This window comes from Schistocerca americana, chromosome 3, assembly GCF_021461395.2.
Source record: "Schistocerca americana isolate TAMUIC-IGC-003095 chromosome 3, iqSchAmer2.1, whole genome shotgun sequence".
Lineage (NCBI taxonomy): Eukaryota > Metazoa > Arthropoda > Insecta > Orthoptera > Acrididae > Schistocerca > Schistocerca americana.
In genome coordinates, this window is record NC_060121.1 from 493,204,626 (window position 1) to 493,223,217 (window position 18,592).

Sequence of the window (18,592 nt, forward strand, 5' to 3'; positions counted from 1 at the left end):
CAAAAAAAAAGGTTCAAATGGCTCTGAGCACTATGGGACTTAACTTCTGAGGTCATCAGTCCCCTAGAACTTAGAACTACTTAAACCTAACTAACCTAAGGACATCACACACATCCATGTCCGAGGCAGGATTCGAACCTGCGACCGTAGCGGTCGCGCGGTACCAGACTGTAGCGCCTAGAAGCGCTCGGCCACCACGCCCGGCGAACGCAAAAAGAGGGCATCCTTGCCGCACTGATCATTGTATCAGGACAAGCGGCGTAACACGACCATTGTACAGGATCCAAGATGTTGCACACAGTAGCAGACGCATTATCACCTCCAGGAAGCTGTCTAGGAATAACGCATACCGCATCGCTTCTGCCAGATAGGAGTGATCAACTCTATCGAAAGCCTAGCTAAAATCTAGGGAGGCCAAAATCCCGCCATGCGCTGTGTCCGCGCAAGAGCGATCGTGTCACGGTATTGACGCAAGGCAGTCTAGATGTAGTGATCGCCTCCTAAAGACGCCTGATCGTGGGAGACCACGAAACGGGCGACACTTCAGAGACGTGCCACCAAAAGCCCCGTAAAGATCTTCAAGCCAGAGTTAAGGAGGGAGTGACGTCACTGTTGCAGGTTCCACCGTTTGGTTTATGGACAGGAACGAGCAGCCCCTCGACGAAGGTACCAGAAAGCTGTACCGCAGGAGACATCAGGTCACGGCATACGTTAGTCCAGGCCGGCGTCAGTAACTGGCAGTAGGTCCTGTAGAACTCGAACAGAAGGCTGTCGGATCTTGGCGAACTGTGGGGCACGCAGGCAAGTATAGCTGCAGTGACCTCCTCCTCCTCCATCAAGTCCTCTAATAATTCCATTTGCTCGTCCCGTGGTAACGTGCCATATGTAAGGCAAGACATCTCCTGTACCGTGTCCAGGGAATGATGGTGGTCTGCGAGCAGCTGACCGTAGTGCACGTGGAGAGCATATCCGATCTCACGCAGCAGCCGACGACCAAAGTTAGACTATGGATCAGCGCCCGTCGCCGACACCGGTGTCCAGCAATGGACCACGAGCGCATTTCCTCCGGAATTTCTCAAGTATATGCTATTGATTCTGGCTGGACTTGTTACTGTACTTTTTCGATGGTTGGCTGTTCTTCAACTACCTTTTATCCCATCAGTGATCACGATGTGCTCTTTAGGCAGGACAACAACTGTGCTATTCATTCAAAGAGGTCTTCGTTGACTTCCTTGAGCAGCACTTCATTGGACTTGTGCCCGACTGAGCATGGATGGAATATGTGTCGTAAATTTGAAATTTCGCGACACATTTTGTATTCCCTCCCGCCGAGCTAATCGCTCCCAAGGAGGTGAAAACAAAAGAGAGTTGGCGTTATATATGCTGTGCACAGACATCAGTTGAAGCCTGTCAGCCAAGTTGGGGAGTTTTAGAAAAGTTTCTCCATTAAAGCCCTATGTTAAACCAATCCCCTTAGCATTAATGCGTTGAACTGACAGTCAATCCTGAAACACAACGTACTTCCGTCGATGAGAACCCATTGTAAGACAGTTGGAAACTGAATATTTCAACTCCAGTTCTCACTCGAGCATGGCTTACGTCGCAGCTTAACAGCCGAACGCTTGATTTCCATTTTGAGTGAGTTCAAAGAGCAGCACTGCAATATAAATCACCAGACTCACATGGCAGACACAGGCTTTAGGCGCTCAAGTCCCGCGAGTGGGAGCTGTTGTCGGCTTATTGGAGGAGGCAGCGCCACGCCGAGTCTCGCTGTGACAACGCGACATGGCGATTGGCAGTCTTGTGGTACGACTTGAAAGCAGAAACAGTTTCAAGGCAGCTCCGGATCCCATGGGCAGAAGTGGCGGACGAGCTTTGCGTGCAGTACCGGGTCATGCAGAGTGTGACGCAAGGTCTTGTTTACCTCTTGCAGTCACTGACTCTGAGAGCCAACAGGCAGGTGAATCTGGGCAGACGGCTGGAGTCGGCTGCGGGCAGGCGATAGCATTTGGACTTGGAGTCCAGGGCGGTGGCTCCGACATCGGACTGTCATGGCGCATCATCCGTGCTTGTCTTTCTTATCGGCATGGCTGGTGTTAGGTGACTTGTTTTTTCTGAAACTGTCACCTAGCACATTTTGGAACATTTTTAAACTCATTTATCGTGATCAAGTAGTCTATCACTGACGCTGCATCGAGATTCAGTGCTCCCAGTGACTCTTCCATCTTTTAGGTACAGTGAAGGGACTGCGCAGTTGGGAACCTAAAGGCTGGCTATCAAAAGATAAGTATCCCTTTAAGAAGATCTGGCTACCATAAAAAGTTCAGAATCAGAGGCGGAGTCGCATCCTCAGAGATACAGACTGGTATTCAGTTCCCTCGTGCCACGCTCTGTGAACAGGACATGCGACGGCCTCTTTCTGTGGGAAAAGCGCAGTATTACTCGTAAAACCTTTCGGCAAGATAAGAGATGTCTCTCCAGGTGTCGCCTCCCAGAGCTCAGCATGTGAATCATCGTTACCTGAGAAGCGACGTCGCGAAATAGCGTTTGGTTTAAATTTTCGTAATACACAGTTATTTTCCATAGAACATACAGTTGTGCCTACCTGTTAGCCATCTCATAGATTAGTTTGGAAATTATATCACGTAGTAGGAGAGATTTTCTGTCTGCCTCCTCACCTCAGAGCACTATTAGCAGGAAACAGCAAATCAGAAAGAGGAGATTGTTTACAACTTTACTTGAGTTTCACTGGACGTAACTCACAATGTCTGCCACCACTGACCAACGAGTTCCTGCTCTGGCGAAAAGCAGCCAAGTTACAGAGCGTCAGGAAGATAACACTTCACACTAGGCGATGAAAAAGTAAAGATTTTATGTTAGGAGATGGAGGAGTAAACTTCAACGCCAAATGTCGGAAAAGACAAGTGACGAGGCAAGCCTTGCGGGCGCAGAAAACTTTGTTTCTTTTCGAGTTCTGAGGACAGAAAGCGAGCTGAACTCTGAGTATCCAGAGTCCATCGATGCTGCCTTCAGCATAATGCCAAGAGTATGATAAGGTACGGATTAGATGTGATCGGCAAATCCATAGGGACGCGATATTAGTTCATTCCCTTCAGGATCCAGCTATTCTGTTTTAATACCTCACAGCCTGCCCCTGTAGCAAAACTCATCGACAACCTTTAGCGTCCAATATTACAATTTATTTATATCAGTGATAGCTGTTTTAACAGTTTTAATTTTGTTGTATTCCTCTTATGATCTCTTTTTAAGACATTATCCACTCCATTCAAATGCTCTTGCAAGCCCCTTTTCGTCTCTGACTGAATTACAATAGCATCAGCAAACTAATGGATCTAACATTGCATACACCAGCCCGCAAAACGCCAGTTTTGTTTTTTCAGATGACAAAAACTTCCTGATTAGCTCCTTTCTGGATATCCAATTGACTATTTTAGCTTGGGAATAATTTATCCAAGAGAATTCTATCGTCGTTGAGCCATACAGTGGAGCTGCATGTATTCAGGAAATATAATGGTTTTAGGTTCCTCTTGTTTTCAGCCGTTTTCAATATCAACATAGAAAGGTCGTGTTAGCTAATGTTACAGGGCCAGATCACTCCAAAAGCAAAGATCCCTCTTCAGGAACCACATGTTTATCTGGCCTCTTCACAGTTGCCCCGCTAATGTGGTTGCACTTACAGTACGACTGTATGTGTCGTAAATATACGTGAGCCATCCTACCTCAATTGGATCCTAGTTCGTGGGGCCGCGAGGTGTGAGGTGGGGGTAAGCGGTCTACTGCTGCAGGACGGTAGTTGCTAATGCCCCACTAGTGCAAATGTGTGCCTGTACGAGGTTCGTATGCGTGTGGTACCTGGTGCGTGGGCTGGGTGGGTGCGGCAGCGGGGACCTGCGGCTGCTGCTGCTGGGCCGGCGGTCGGAAGTCGGCCGTGAAGGAGTAGGTGGCGCCGCCGCCGTAGCCCTGCGGACTCAGCAGCGCCTGCGCCTGCGCGGTCTGCATCGGGTACACCGGCGACGCCGTCGGCCCGGGCGCCCACTGCATCTGCAACCCGCGCAGCAAACACACCTGCAGCTACCGCCACAATCGAACGCACGTCACTTCAGCTAATAAATTAAGTCACTTGTTGATATTCACCTCTCGAATAAAATGGTCCGCAATAACAACCAACCTGTTTACTATCCAGCAATCAAATAAATCATTTGCCCTCATTCAATTACAGTTTTTCTTAAATTCCCCACAAATTTCCACAATCATTGCAGATTATCTACGATTATAGATCCACGCTAGAAAATAGTTGTTGTCATATCATGTGTTATCATTACTGCTTCAAGAATTTCAAACGTCAGATGAAATATTTGTTGTAATTTTCTTCTTTTTTATGAATGTCACGTACTCAGTAGCACATTGAACTTACGCCATAATCCACAAAGTTATTTAAGTGTATTGGAATAGTAATAGTCCTATAACACTTCCTAGGAGACCGCACGAAATTATTTTTGCGGTTAAATTTTTCTCTGTGTTCAAATGGTTCAAATGGCTCGGAGCACTATGGGACTTAACAGCTATGGTCATCAGTCCCCTAGAACTTAGAACTACTTAAGCCTAACTAACCTAAGGACATCACAGAACACCCAGTCATCACGAGGCCGAGAAAATCCCTGACCCCGCCGGGAATCGAACCCGGGAACCCGGGCGCGGGAAGCGAGAACGCTACCGCACGACCACGAGCTGCGGACTCTGTGTTCTGTTTACCAGGGACTCTTTAATCTGATTACACAACTGGTCTGATATTCCGTACTCATAATTTGTTCATTAGGTGGCAATGTAGATCCGTATCGAATGCTGCTGGACGCCGGCCGCGGTGGTCTAGCGGTTCTAGGCGCTCAGTCCGGAACCGCGTGACTGCTGCGGTTGCAGGTTCGAATCCTGCCTTGGGCATGGATGTGTGTGATGTCCTTAGGTTAGTTAGGTTTAAGTAGTTCTAAGTTCTAGGGGACTGATGACCACAGATGTTAAGTCCCATAGTGCTCAGAGCCATTTGAACCATTTGAATGCTGCTGGTAGTCAAGGAACAGGGCATTAACCTGGAGCGATTTGTAGTGCAACGACCACAAAAACCTAATCGCTGGTAAGGAAGGTGTCAGAATGAGATTAATTTGAAGAATCCTGAAGACGTGTGATACAACCACAAAAGAGGTAGCCTACCAAAACCTCATTGAACCACCATCCCAATACTGCTGTCAGTCTGGGATCCGTACCTGATAGAATCGACAGAGGAAATATAGAAGACATAAACAAGAGCAGTACGTTCCACCCATTACAGGTTCATTTGGTAACACGTCCTCAAGAAAGTAGTGCCCCAACAAGCGACGGGCTTCGCCGTTTGATAGATTCTCGTTTCCAGCCGCAGCGCCACAACAATGTGCCCTTTGACAAAACGACTTATATCAGTGGATTCGCTACAATGCCTATCCATTCGCCTCTCTCCCGCTTCCATTCTTTCCTTGCTGCCTCTCATACCCGCAACACGGCCAAGAGGCATTCAGCCTCGTCGTGGGCAGTGGGCAGTTTTGGATCATAAGCGTATTTTTAGTCCTGTTATTAATGATGTAGCATTTATTAATATTACTTTTTCGTATTATTTATGTTACCGGCAAAAGCAGAAGACAAACCGTTTTCCAGTGAAACTGGAGCAGAACACGACTTTCTATCAGATGCTGAACAAGCAATGATGTTTCCAGCAGTGGCCAGGCGGGGTAATGAGTCCTGGCTCGGATCAACATTGAAAAATGGTTCAAATGGCTCTGAGCACTATGGGACTCAACTACTGAGGTCATCAGTCCCCTAGAACTTAGAACTACTTAAACCTAACTAACCTAAGGACATCACGCACATCCATGCCCGAGGCAGGATTCGAACCTGCGACCGGAGCGGTCGCGCGGTTCCAGACTGTAGCGCTTAGAACCGCTCGGCCACCCCTGCCGGCTGATCAACATTGAAAGGCAGCTGTTTTCTTGTAAACAAAGTGTGCATCAGCTAAAACCTTAAAAGTGTAAATGTTTAGAAAAATAATTGTTAGTCTTACTTAGGTTCGACGTGTATGATGGAGGACATTGGTACACTCAGTAACTGTGATTAGATACTGTGTCGTCTATATTTTCCTCTAATTTGGGTTGGGTTTGATGTTTGTCCGTTGCACAGCTTACCACTACAATTACTCCAGTGTAGCCGAATGCGCCAGGAGTTATTATCGGTCACGACATTCAGTAGAACCAGCTTAGGTGGAAAGAATATCGTGCACGTCCCGTAGAAATGGACTGTATTGTAATTCTTCGTTTTCTTGTTATTATCAGGTGTTAATAAGTAGCGGTGTTCCTCGACATTTAGTAATGTGTAGACTGAATTATTTGGGTGAACTTTGCCACTTCTTTAACATTTAATATTTTTCGACAGTAATTCATACTAATGAAAGAGTCGCTTGTTTCATTCTACAGAAAGCATTAACTAACATAAAAGTTGAAGGAGACAAAAATAAACTGGGATGATAGAAAGGACGAGCTAGATATCTGCTGTTACTACGCCATTGTGGCGAGCTGGGTGAATGCAGCGTACCGTAATGGCTGGCGTCGGCAGCTGCCGTGCTGCGCGTCACCATTCCTGACCCGAGCACCAGAAATTAATTGTTGGTTACTATTAATGAGTGTTGGGAAGCTCTTATTAAACTTCTTCTGTTTGTGTATCCTGGAATATTCGATGTCTTTATGAGTAGCAGCGTTCTGGAATACTCCATGTTTGTATAAATACCTGCTCTCTACGGCCTGGAGGTCAGTTCCGTTCTGGCTGTGTAGGTGTTTTCAGTGCTAAGTGTTGTATTTCACTGACGAGCCTGCTTTCGGATTTGGACTAGATTCTGGTTAAGACGAGACAATATTAATACACGGTAGGTGTAAACTTACAAATCATTCAGTCTTGGTTTAAGATGGTTTGTTGTTTCTGATTCTTCTTTGTTTCTTCCTCAATTGTGTTTTACTTGGAAGACAATGTGAATCATTTCGTGCAATTAAATTTTCCACTGGGAAAAGTAAAATGCATCTGTGGCTGTGACAAGAGTAGTTTCCTCACGTTACGTGATAGATTGCGCCCAAATTTTCTCAGAATCTTTTTTAATACGCGGGTCCCATCAGTAAGCATAGTGAATTTTTAAACGCTACATGAAAACTGCCGACAGTATTGACTTCTGCCTATGACTACACTGCTAATTACGTACTTCTTCTCCTTCGCTTCCCACGTAACAGACGACATAGGAAAATTGTGCAAAGGCTTTGGCAAAGAGGATCAGGTCATTATAGTAGGTGGAGCAGGAAATACCCAGGCTAAGAACAGTAGCTACGGCATTAGGGGTGAGCTGGATAAAATAAGAGTAGCAACTACACGCACATATGCGAGTTTCACGGAGGTCCTGCAGTGCCATGACCAGCCTGGGGTTAATACTGCTGTGAGCCGTTTTGACTCTGAGCTGACCAGGTTACTGCTGACTGAATTCTCATGTGAATGCAGTGGCCGTAGCTACAATTGAGATATGGGTTTATGCTCGACATGGCGTGCACCTGAATAGGAAAGGGAAGGATAGGTTGGCTGAACCTCTTGCAGGAAATGTACGGGGGGCCACCATCACACAATGCAAGATCCCTGTGGTTACTGGTGTCAGAGGGGCACCTGTTTTAGGTCATAATCAAGTTTCAGGCACCCTGTTTTGAAAGAAGTCACTATAACAGAAGAGCGCCACAAGAACGCACAGAAAAGTGAGGTTAGCTTATTTCACCAGATTGAGTAATAAGATAGAAGAGCTTCTTGACTGCTCGCAAAATTCAGAGGGAAACATAAGCATCATGTGTCTGTTTGAGCACCACATAACCACAGGGTTACATATAAAAGATTACAGTCTAGCAGCTTACTCATGCAGAACTAATATGGGAAAATGAGGACTTGTTGCATATATTAAGGCAGAACACGAGTTTAAAACCATTGACACAAGTAGATTTTGTAGAGATCAGCACATAGAACTGCGTGCTTGTGAATTAATGCTGGAAAACAGATCACTTTTAATTATAACTGTATATAGATCGTCACTGGGAAATTTCGAATTATTTATAAGGAACCTTACTGTGCTGTCTGTCACACATCAGCAAGCAGTTAATAGTCTGTGGTGATTTCAGTGTAGATTTTCTAAAGGATTCTGATAGGAAAAATGATATGGAAACCTTATTTGGATTCTACAATTTGCTCTCAGTAGTTAACTTTCCAACATGGGTGGATAAAGACAATAGGTCCCTAATTGATAATGTTTTCTTTGATGAGGCACAAAGCAAGAAAATAACTGTTTACCCAGTAAAAAATGCTCTCTCTGATCATGATGCACAGTTCGACAGGATAAATGACATAGTGCCTTACAGTGTGAATACCCCTCGGTGGAAGTCAGTTTGAATCATTATTGACTACAGGGCAAATGTTTTTAAGATAGTTTACAAGAAACAACCTGGAATGAAATTTATAAAGACCTAAATGCCAATATAAAATTTAATATATTCCGTCATAAAATCACATCAGTATTTGAAAATAGTTTTTTGCATAATTTAATAAGATGGGCATTAATCAGCCATGTAAAAAACCACAGATCACTAAGGGGATTGAAATATCTTGTGAAACGAAAAAGGAAATACCTACTTTGGGATGAACAAGTAGAGACCCTGCAGTAGTTGTGCACTACAAAAACTACTCACTATTATTAAGAAACGTTATTAAAAATCATGAAACATACACATAATGTCAGAAATCAGTACGTCTGACAACAGAGTTAATGCAATAAGTAATATAGTGAAGCAAGAGGATAACGTTACTACTGAACTGGATGGAAGGTTTATAAATGACAGTCACAGGTAGCAAATGTATTTAACAATCATTTTACAACACAGTAGAATGATATGGACCAATTGTTCAAGAGAAAGACCCCATCAATATGCTGAAGAAGTAACTCTCATAAAATTACATCATATGAATGTACCACCAACTTGTACTTTTGAAATTAAGAGTCATACATTTTCTCAAGAATACAAGAATAAAACCTCTTCTGTTTCGATGATGTTTCCAATAGAGTACACAGCCTGGGGGATGTTTCCAGAATGAGATTTTCACTCTGCAGCGGAGTGTGCGCTGATATGAAACTTCCTGGCAGATTAAAACTCTGTGCCGGACCGAGACTCGAACTCGGCACCTTTGCCTTTCGCGGGAAAGTGCTCTACCAACTGAGCTACCCTAGCACGACTCACGTTCCGTCCCCACAGCTTTACTTCCGCCAATACCTCGTCTCCTACCTTCCAAACTTCTCGTTCTGGAAACATCTCCCAGGCTGTGGCTAAGCCATGTCTCCGCAATATCCTTTCTTTCAGGAGTGCTAGTCCCGCAAGGTTCGCAGGAGAGCTTCTGTAAAGTTTGGGGGGGGGGTAGGAGACGAGGTACTGGCGGAAGTAAAGCTATGGGGACGGGGCGTGAGTCGTGCTTGGGTAGCTCAGTTGGTAGAGCACTTGCCCGCGAAAGGCAAAGGTCCCGAGTTCGAGTCTCGATCCGGCACACAGTTTTAATCTGCCAGGAAGTTTCATATCAGCGCATACTCCACTGCAGAGTGAAAACCTCATTATGTCATGTTCAGTTCTGCACGTTCAGAGGTACTGCACCAGTAATGAGTGTAACACATGGTGATAAAATAATACAATGGGTGGAAAGTTCAAAATTCTTAGGTGTCCATATTGATGAGAATTTAAATTGAAAAAAAAAACACTTTTTGGAACTCCTAAAACAAATTAATGCAGCCACATTTGCACTTAGGATCACAGGAAATTTCGGAGAGAAATAAATCAGTAAGTTTACACATTTTGCTTATTTTCATTCGCTAATGTCATACAGATTAATGTTCTGAGGTAACTCATCTTTAAGAAAGAAGGTTTTCATTATCCAAAACCGTGCTTTAAGAATAATATGTGGTGCTCACCAGCGATTATCTTGTAGACATACGTTTAAGAATTTCAGTATTCTGACTACTGCTTCACAGTATATTTATTCCCTCATGAAGTTTGTTATACCTAATCCACTACAGTTCAAAAGAAACAATGAGGCACATAAATACAATACTAGAAGAAAAAATGACATTCATTATTCAACATTAAGGTTGTCTTTAGCACAGAAAGTGGGTGCACAACGCTGTAACAAACATTTTTGACCACTTACCCAGAAAGGTAAAATTTGAAAATAAATTGAAAAGGTTTCTCCTTGGCAACTGCTTCTATTCCGCAGAAGAATTTCTGTGTTTGTAATGTGTAAAAGGTGGTGGGCAGGAATTGCTAACTCAATCTGTATATCTTGTTTTCATTTCGGGAAATAATAATAATAATTAAATATAATATGTTGATTTTTAGAGTACAAATAGATGTAAAAATTAATCTGCAATATGAATGTAAATTGACTCGTTCCACATCACGACGATTTATCGTGCAAAATGAAAAATGGAACATGAAAGTAACTAACTAACTAACTAACTAATGTAGTGTCGATGACTTGTTATTTCTGCAGCCTTGGGGGCTTTCTTTAGACGGCTCACCACAGGGAACATAACACTGCTGAAAGTTGCCTCTGAGTAGGTATAAAACAGGGAAATGGCAGTCTCCCATGTCCACACAACAGGAGCATGCAAGAGGTTGGACTGCTTTCCGTAAAAACTGCATTGATCGAGACACTAAAAGAAATCCGTTTGGCTACGTATGAGCTGAATAGCAGGTGCAAACACAGAGTTTCACACCATGGGACCAGCTGTAAGACGCTACTGTGCCACGTAGGAATGTTTGTTCAGATACGAGTAAGAGGTTCTGTGATTGTACCAAAGTAATTATTTCAGCGGAAGACGAGATTTCCCACACGTGCCTACATGGAAGGCCTTTGGCTGGCCATAGCTGGAAATCTGTCATGTAGGGGGACACTTTTTCTGCTTTTTATCCTACGCCATACCATTATTAGTTAACCACGACAAAATCCGTGAGAGTATGTAATTGTTAAACTTGTTTATGAAGTTATTATTGATCGGAACTCACAAGGTCTACTGCAATAGGCCTGTGAGATTCCGATGCTGGCAGAATGAGCTAAGTTTCGCAACGTTAGAACACACTTGAGGCGGGACATCGAAGAGTACACTTGCTTCAGGGACGCTGAAGAATATACTTGTGGGGGCGAGATCATATCTCTTACTTAGAGAGATGTGCGGAGGCCGAGCAGGACTCAAAATTTCCTGCATATGTCTTTCATACTAGCACTATATGTCACCGATGCTGCGACCGAGGTGAGGGGGACGTGAATCTAGCCAGTTTGCATCAGGGTTTCATTGCGCAGATTTAACATTCACAGACAGCTAGCTGCACCCATCATACAATTTTGAGAAAGCGTTGGTGTTCGCTTTTTCTTTTCCAGCGATCATTCTTTAAATCACTAACCTTTCTCGTACTCATTGGCCATATCCACGATGTAGTTCTATATTATCCTCTTATGTGTCTATCTACCTTTGCCGAGGCTATAGTTGGAATCTGCAAACTCTTATCCATTCATTAAATGTTTAAATGCTTGCTTCAATGGGTAAATCGTATTATAATATGTCTCATGGGAGTAAACCAAATTGCAATAGTGACCACCTGTTTGCTTTTCTGGTTTGCTGAGTCTCTTTACTAATTTATCTGTGCGAGGTGTAGTATCCGTATTTCCGTGTTTAATTGAATCATCCTAGTAATTTTCTTTTACTAAGACGTTATCTCTTGCACGACATTGTTTCTCTTAATTTTGCATGCCCTTGCAGGGAGCCTGCCTTCCCTGTAGGTCATCGGGGCCCTACATCTATGTACTTGTAGATATTCAGCAAGTCAGAGGTTGCTGTCGTTTATCGTATAGTAAAGTCATAAGAATATCAAAACAAATTGCGAAAATTGGCAATAGACTTTAAATAATTCAAAGTGTGATGTCATCGACATGAGTGCTAAAAGGAATCCATTAAACTACGGTTACGTGGTGAATCAATCAAATATTAAGGCCGTAAATTTAACTAAGTACTCAGGAATTACAGTTACGAACAACAGACATTCGAAAGAACACACAAATTATTTGTGGGGAAGACTTCGTTTCATTGGCAGTGCTGCTGCGGGATATGGGATCCTTAGCAGATAGGGTTGATTGAGTACATCGAGAAATGTCAAAGATGGGCAGTGCGTTTTGTATTATCGAGAAATAGGGGGGGGGGGGGGGGGAAGTATTACGGACATGATATAGGATTTGGGGTGGACATCATTCAAACAAAGGCGATTCTCGTAGTAGTGTGATCTTCTCACGAAATTTCAAACACCAACTATCTCCCTCGAATTCGAAAATATTTTTTTGATACCCGCCTACATAGGGAGAAAAGACCATCATAATAAAATACGGCGAAATCAGAGCTCGCACGGAAAGATATAGGTCTTCGTTTCTTCCCCGAACTGTTCGAGAGTGGAAAAGTAGAGAATTGTTGTGAAGGTGGTACGGTGAACCCTCTGCCAGGCACTTAGGGTGATTTACAGAGTATCTATCTAGATGTATATGCAGATGAAGAGAAACAAATTTTTTTTATTTCTTTATAGAAAATAAAAAGAGAAACACAAAGAGAGCAGATGAGTTGCAAGGACCTTTGTTGTGCAACGAGAAAGTTCAGGGAATTTGCATATGACTCTTGCTGGGAAGACAATATACTACGCAAACCTGCAACGAGCGGAGCGAACGAAATTGATCTTCTGACAGCTGAACATATTTTACGCGCAGAAAACTTCCATCCACGTCACGTGTCACTTCATCAGCATATTAACCAGCGGGAGTGCAGGTGCATTTAATTCCGTCGCCTGGTTGTCGGGCGACGTGAGAACAATAGGTTTTTTCCAAATAATTCTCTTTACTGGTGGATCTACATTTATAAATCATGAGAGCTGAATGTAAGAAGTTCGCTTTATTGAATGGTTGAGAATGCGCACTGGCTCGGTGAGGTTGAACATTAGAGGCAATATAGAGTGAACTTTCGGTGTGGGACTATTGAAGACCACGACGCAGCGGAGAAGGGAGCTAAGTTTTCCCGAGCTGAGGCTGTCATTTACAGGGAAAAATACGAATAGTGGTCTAGTGATTTGAAGGGTATGACAGACAAGACAAGGGAACAGAAGAAGAAAATAAAATAACGTTACTTCACAACTCCTACTGACCAGTCACGTTTGCCTTAAATGAATGTAATTGCTAGTTTTCTACATTAGGACTGCATCAAAAGACGGAAAGTCGTAGGTATCTTTTCAAGAGTGTGAGTTTCTTTTCTTAAAAGTAGAAGCGAAAATGAGGCAAGTTATCGATTCAACAAAGTTGTTTGAAACTTACGAAGCAGCAGACAGTGAAATTCTTTTGTCATTTACTACTAGTACTCTCACTTTCAGTTCTCGTTTAATATTTGCTGGCACATCCCCTAGGTTTGTCTCTCGAGCTTATTTTCAAGTGCTTAATTTATATTTTTACGGCACGATTTTATCTACCTTCCTTTCCACAATTTTATCCTATTTTTAGTGGCTTGAACTTTAATAATTGGAATCTTCGATATCACTTGAAACACCGGTTTCATTTTCACACTTCTTTCCACCAGGGATACGAAGTCGTTATGAACGTTTGCGTCCGTTAAGTGAACGTGTATGCAATGTTTCATCAGATATTTGACATCTTTTACGAAGTTACCATGCAGATGGCGGCATTCTGTATGGGAAAGTTATAGTAGCACCAGTGAGCGGTCTAGTTATATTTGTTAAGTCTTTAGTCTTAGAGTTTTGTCTGACTCCCCGACATATTGTACCGGCGGCCATTTTGCAAACGTTGCTATGGCAGCAGCACACGTCACAAGCAGTGTAACTTCGTAAAAGCTGCTGTATTGATCACCCCAACAGTTTCCGACTAAGCCACCACTCGTAAATACAGTCGCGCGTCAAATCTTCGACTCATGTACGAAACATATCTACCTCTTTGTGCTACGTTCTTTGGGAATGATATGTGCCATTAATATAACAAGGTTAATTTAAAGAAAAATTGTATCAGACTAACGGAATTCATTCCCACAATGACCTTTGAATGAAAATTCTCTCAAACTGGCAAAATTCATTCCTATTGTGGATTTTGTTCGAAAATGAAATTCAACAATGCTAAACTTCGCTGGAATTCTTAGTCCGTTCAGCTGTCAAAGTGGAAGATTTCGACAATATCACCCAACACAAAAATTCGAATAACTTTAAATTTGAAACAAGAGTTTCCAGAATGTATGCACATTTTCGCTGGTGGTTCGAAACCATAGCTCACGGGAAAATTGGACGTGCAGAATATAACCCTGCAGAAAATTTACAGTTGAACATTGTCTGCTTATGAACCAACAACGCGTTATGTAGAAGACATCACAACTAGAAAAGCGCAGTTAAATATAACAAATCCAACACCGAACATTATGGTGAATTTAACCGATTCCATGAAGGTAGCGGAGAGTCTCGAAACCCCAAATGGCACTAAAACGCCTCGCCTGTAAATAAAGACATCATTACGAAATTTAAGTAAAAATAACGAAGATTCCGGGGAACATCAGCATTTCTCATATCGAAACATCAGCACATGCTCATTTTAATTTCTTAAGCGAAAAACTGGAAGATGAAATAGAACTCTGCCATGAAAATAATTACAGTGGAGTGTTTTAAGAAATGTCGCCATTGTTATGGTTTACTTTTTTGGGTACAATCAGGCAACGAATGACAACGATTAAGTCAATGCAATAAAATAATGGTAAATTTTCAAGTCATCTGTTCTCCATAGGACTGAAGAAACAATAAATATGCCATTTTCGCAACGAGGGAAGAGATTCAACTTCTCAAATTCATGTACTTGTCACAATAGATCAATTTTTTTTGTTTTCTTTGCATTTGTTAAGACGAGGTTTCCTCTTGTCACATTACTCGTAGTCTATCTATCGTTCTATGGCAAGTGACCCTCTCTTTCAGAATACTGTATTTTTATTTATTTATTATTCAATTCTCTTTCGTAGAGGTACCATTTGTTAATCATTTATCCCTATGTATATTTTTCGTAAATGGACTGCTGGGCGAGATACATGTTAATAATAGTTGCCTGGCAAATGCCAATGCTAATAAAAAATTGAAAAACTCATTTCTTCTCATTATTACATAGACGATGGGTAGTGGTAATTAATGTTGAGGCTCCTCCAATGAAACATGTATTTCTCTGGTATGGAGCTTAAGTAACAACATGACGAATGCGACAGTATAAAATGGTATTTTCTGTCTTAGAGGTAAAATCCTTCAAAACAACCTCAGAATATACCTCTACTCCTACATTCGAATATAATGTGAACAAATTATTCATTATATAGGTGTTAGTATATTATTAATTTTGCGTAATTAATGTGACGACTATAGGTTAATAGAACGACTGAACACTTTGAAAACCAAGCAGCGTAAGATTACTTACGAAATATCACAGTCTGCTCCTCTGATGTCTTATTTTATACAGAACGTCTTTTAGTCGCCATAGCTGAAGTTCAGTCCCACGTTAAGTACACATTTAGTTTCATGGTATCATCAGACATTTATAAATAAGATCAGTGTGCTCTCTGCGTTTATAAATAAGGCGCTAATAGCCCAAAACCATTGGGTCTGAGTACTAGTTTTTTATTCGAAAATGGTTACCGTTCGTGCAAACTGTCATATGCAATAGTTAAAACTTTGACATTTTCTTCATCGGTGTACACTGCGTCTGTAGACCAAATGTGCCCCCCCCCCCCGCCCCCCATATACAATTTTATGATCTTAAAGAGCCCGCCACCAATAGCAGCGCCGGCCACTGGTGGCCGATCGGTTCTAGGCGCTTCAGTCTGGAACCGCGCGACCGCTACGGTCGCAGGTTCGAATCCTGCCTTGGGCATGGATATGTGTGATGTCCTTAGGTTCGTTAGGTTTAAGTAGTTCTAAGTTCTAGGGGACTGATGACCTGAGATGTTAAGTCCCATAGTGCTCAGAGCCATTTGAACCATTTTTGAACCAATAACAGCAATAAATCCAGTCAGAGTACACTCTCTTTGCCTGCCACACAACCTGCAATTGATCAACGCGTGGAAGCAATGGTAATCACAGACCTTTCCTCTTTTCTTCTTGATTTTTCCAATATCAGTTACATCAAGCCACACCACCAACAATTTATTTATACCTTCTCTGCTCTGTTAGACAAAATGTTACAATTGCGAAATGATATTAGGGCATTCTTACGAACACAATGTTGATAATTAGTGTTTGAACACTCTTTTTTTTTTTTACAAAATTGGAGCTCCCCTTTATTTCAGTTTACTGCATATATTCAACTCACACAACTCACGATTTTCGCTGAGTAATTCTCTATTTATACTGATATGATATTTTCACAAACGATTATTTTAATGTGGTCGCTATTAATTCGCAGTTTTGTCTAGTGCAGACCGCACTAAATTTCTCGTCATTTTTACAATGGCTTTCCATAATGAAATTAAAATTAAATTTTTTATTTGTCACTAATAACTTGAGACAGGCTACTTTACTTATTAATGAATGAACGTTATTCGAGTAGCAAAGATATCTTGTAAGTTTAATGGTCAAAGTCAGTTATGTGTGACATGTTTACAAAAATGCCTCTGAGCACTATGGGACTCAACTGCTGAGGTCATTAGTCCCCTAGAACTTAGAACTAGTTAAACCTAACTAACCTAAGGACATCACAAACATCCATGCCCGAGGCAGGATTCGAACCTGCGACCGTAGCGGTCTTGCGGTTCCAGACTGCAGCGCCTTTAACCGCACGGCCACTTCGGCCGGCGACATGTTTACCTGCATCGTGTTTACGGGACATTGTGATATATTCTTGAATGGTTCTTGAGAAGAGAAAGCCGATTACCGAATAAAAAATACAGGATGATATTTATAAACAGAGTGCCACTGCTCACATCTTCGTAACCAAAGAATGTTTGTTTCATACGTATTTTCTTTTGCTTGTGGCGAAAGGTTATTTCGGCTAATCGTGATAAATGGCATGCACGGTATACTACGTTAGAGAATTCTGTGGTGCAGCGGGAAGATACCTTTTCATGTATATTTCATTTCGTTAACTTCGCCTAAGTGTCTGAAGATGACCGCCTAAAAGGCTTCGAAATCGATTCCAAATAAAGTACCCTACTGTTTGTGAAAATTGCAACACCCAAAAGGAATGGTCTGAATCATTCCAGAATCGAAGGATATGAAGAACAGGGGAACCATAACAAGTGATTAAGACTGTAGAGAGATGGCGTGCAAATAAGCGCAGCGGCGCTTTCTTTTGTGTGACCAGCCAGGTCAGCGTTACGCCAAGCTCATTGGGTGTAGAGCCATCAAACCAAGTGGAAGCGTCCAAGCAAATGCCGGTGTGCCTTCTACATCTACATCTACATCTACATGATTACTCTGCAATTCACATTTAAGTGCTTGGCAGAGGGTTCATCGAACCACAATCATACTATCTCTACCATTCCATTCCCGAACAGCGCGCGGGAAAAATGAACACCTAAACCTTTCTGTTCGAGCTCTGATTTCTCTTATTTTATTTTGATGATCATTCCTACCTATGTAGGTTGGGCTCAACAAAATATTTTCGCATTCACAACAGAAAGTTGGTGACTGAATTTTCGTAAATACCAAAAGGTGCAGTATCTGCATGTGGTTGAGTTCGAACGAGGCAGAATGACTCCTCCCCGGGAAAAGGGTTTTTCGTACCGTGACAGTGCGGTTCTAACGCGGCACGCTGGTGCAACCGTGACGCATGTGTGGAATCAGTGGTTAGGAAGAGGTGATAGACAGCGATGGGCAGGTACTGGACAACGCAACGCGATCACCGCGATGGATGACCGCCGCTTCGACCGCGCAATCGTAAACAACAAAACAGCTACGTCCAGAATATTAGCCTAACGTTGGCGCACTGAAACACGTGTCGACATGTCTGCGTTGATGGTTCAACGCCGTATGTTGAGGCTGGTGTGAAGACAATCAATCCACGGCGTCGGCTTCCAAAGAACAAAAACCAGTAACCCTTCAGCCACGTCAACGCCATCGCTGGCGTGCTGGGTGTCAAACTGTATTGCTTTTGAACGAATACTCTTCAACTTATCTTACATTGGTAACTACATACTTACTACACGCTGCCGTGGAGAACGCAGTCGGGCAGGCTGCATTTTGAGCGGCATAGCGGACACAAGCCAAGTTGATGGTTTCGGATTCCTTTGGCTAAAACACGCGAACTCTCCTCCTCTGTATTGAGGACAATCTGAACAGCAACTGCTGCATTGGGGACGTTTTAAAGCCCGAGACACTACTCCTCCACACGGCATATTCCAGCAGGACAATGTCTGGCCGCATATCTCAAGGAATGTGCAAAC

General features: G+C 42.7%; 1 protein-coding gene across 1 annotated transcript in view; it reads right to left on the reverse strand.

The window, feature by feature from the left end:
- Positions 1–18,592, reverse strand: part of LOC124606167 (protein glass-like) — an 80,532-nt gene that overhangs the window by 22,328 nt on the left and 39,612 nt on the right. Inside the window, exon 4 of the mRNA XM_047138134.1 lies at positions 3,874–4,062. Within this exon, the coding sequence (XP_046994090.1) occupies positions 3,874–4,062 (189 nt within the window). The remainder of the gene's footprint in view (positions 1–3,873; positions 4,063–18,592) is intronic.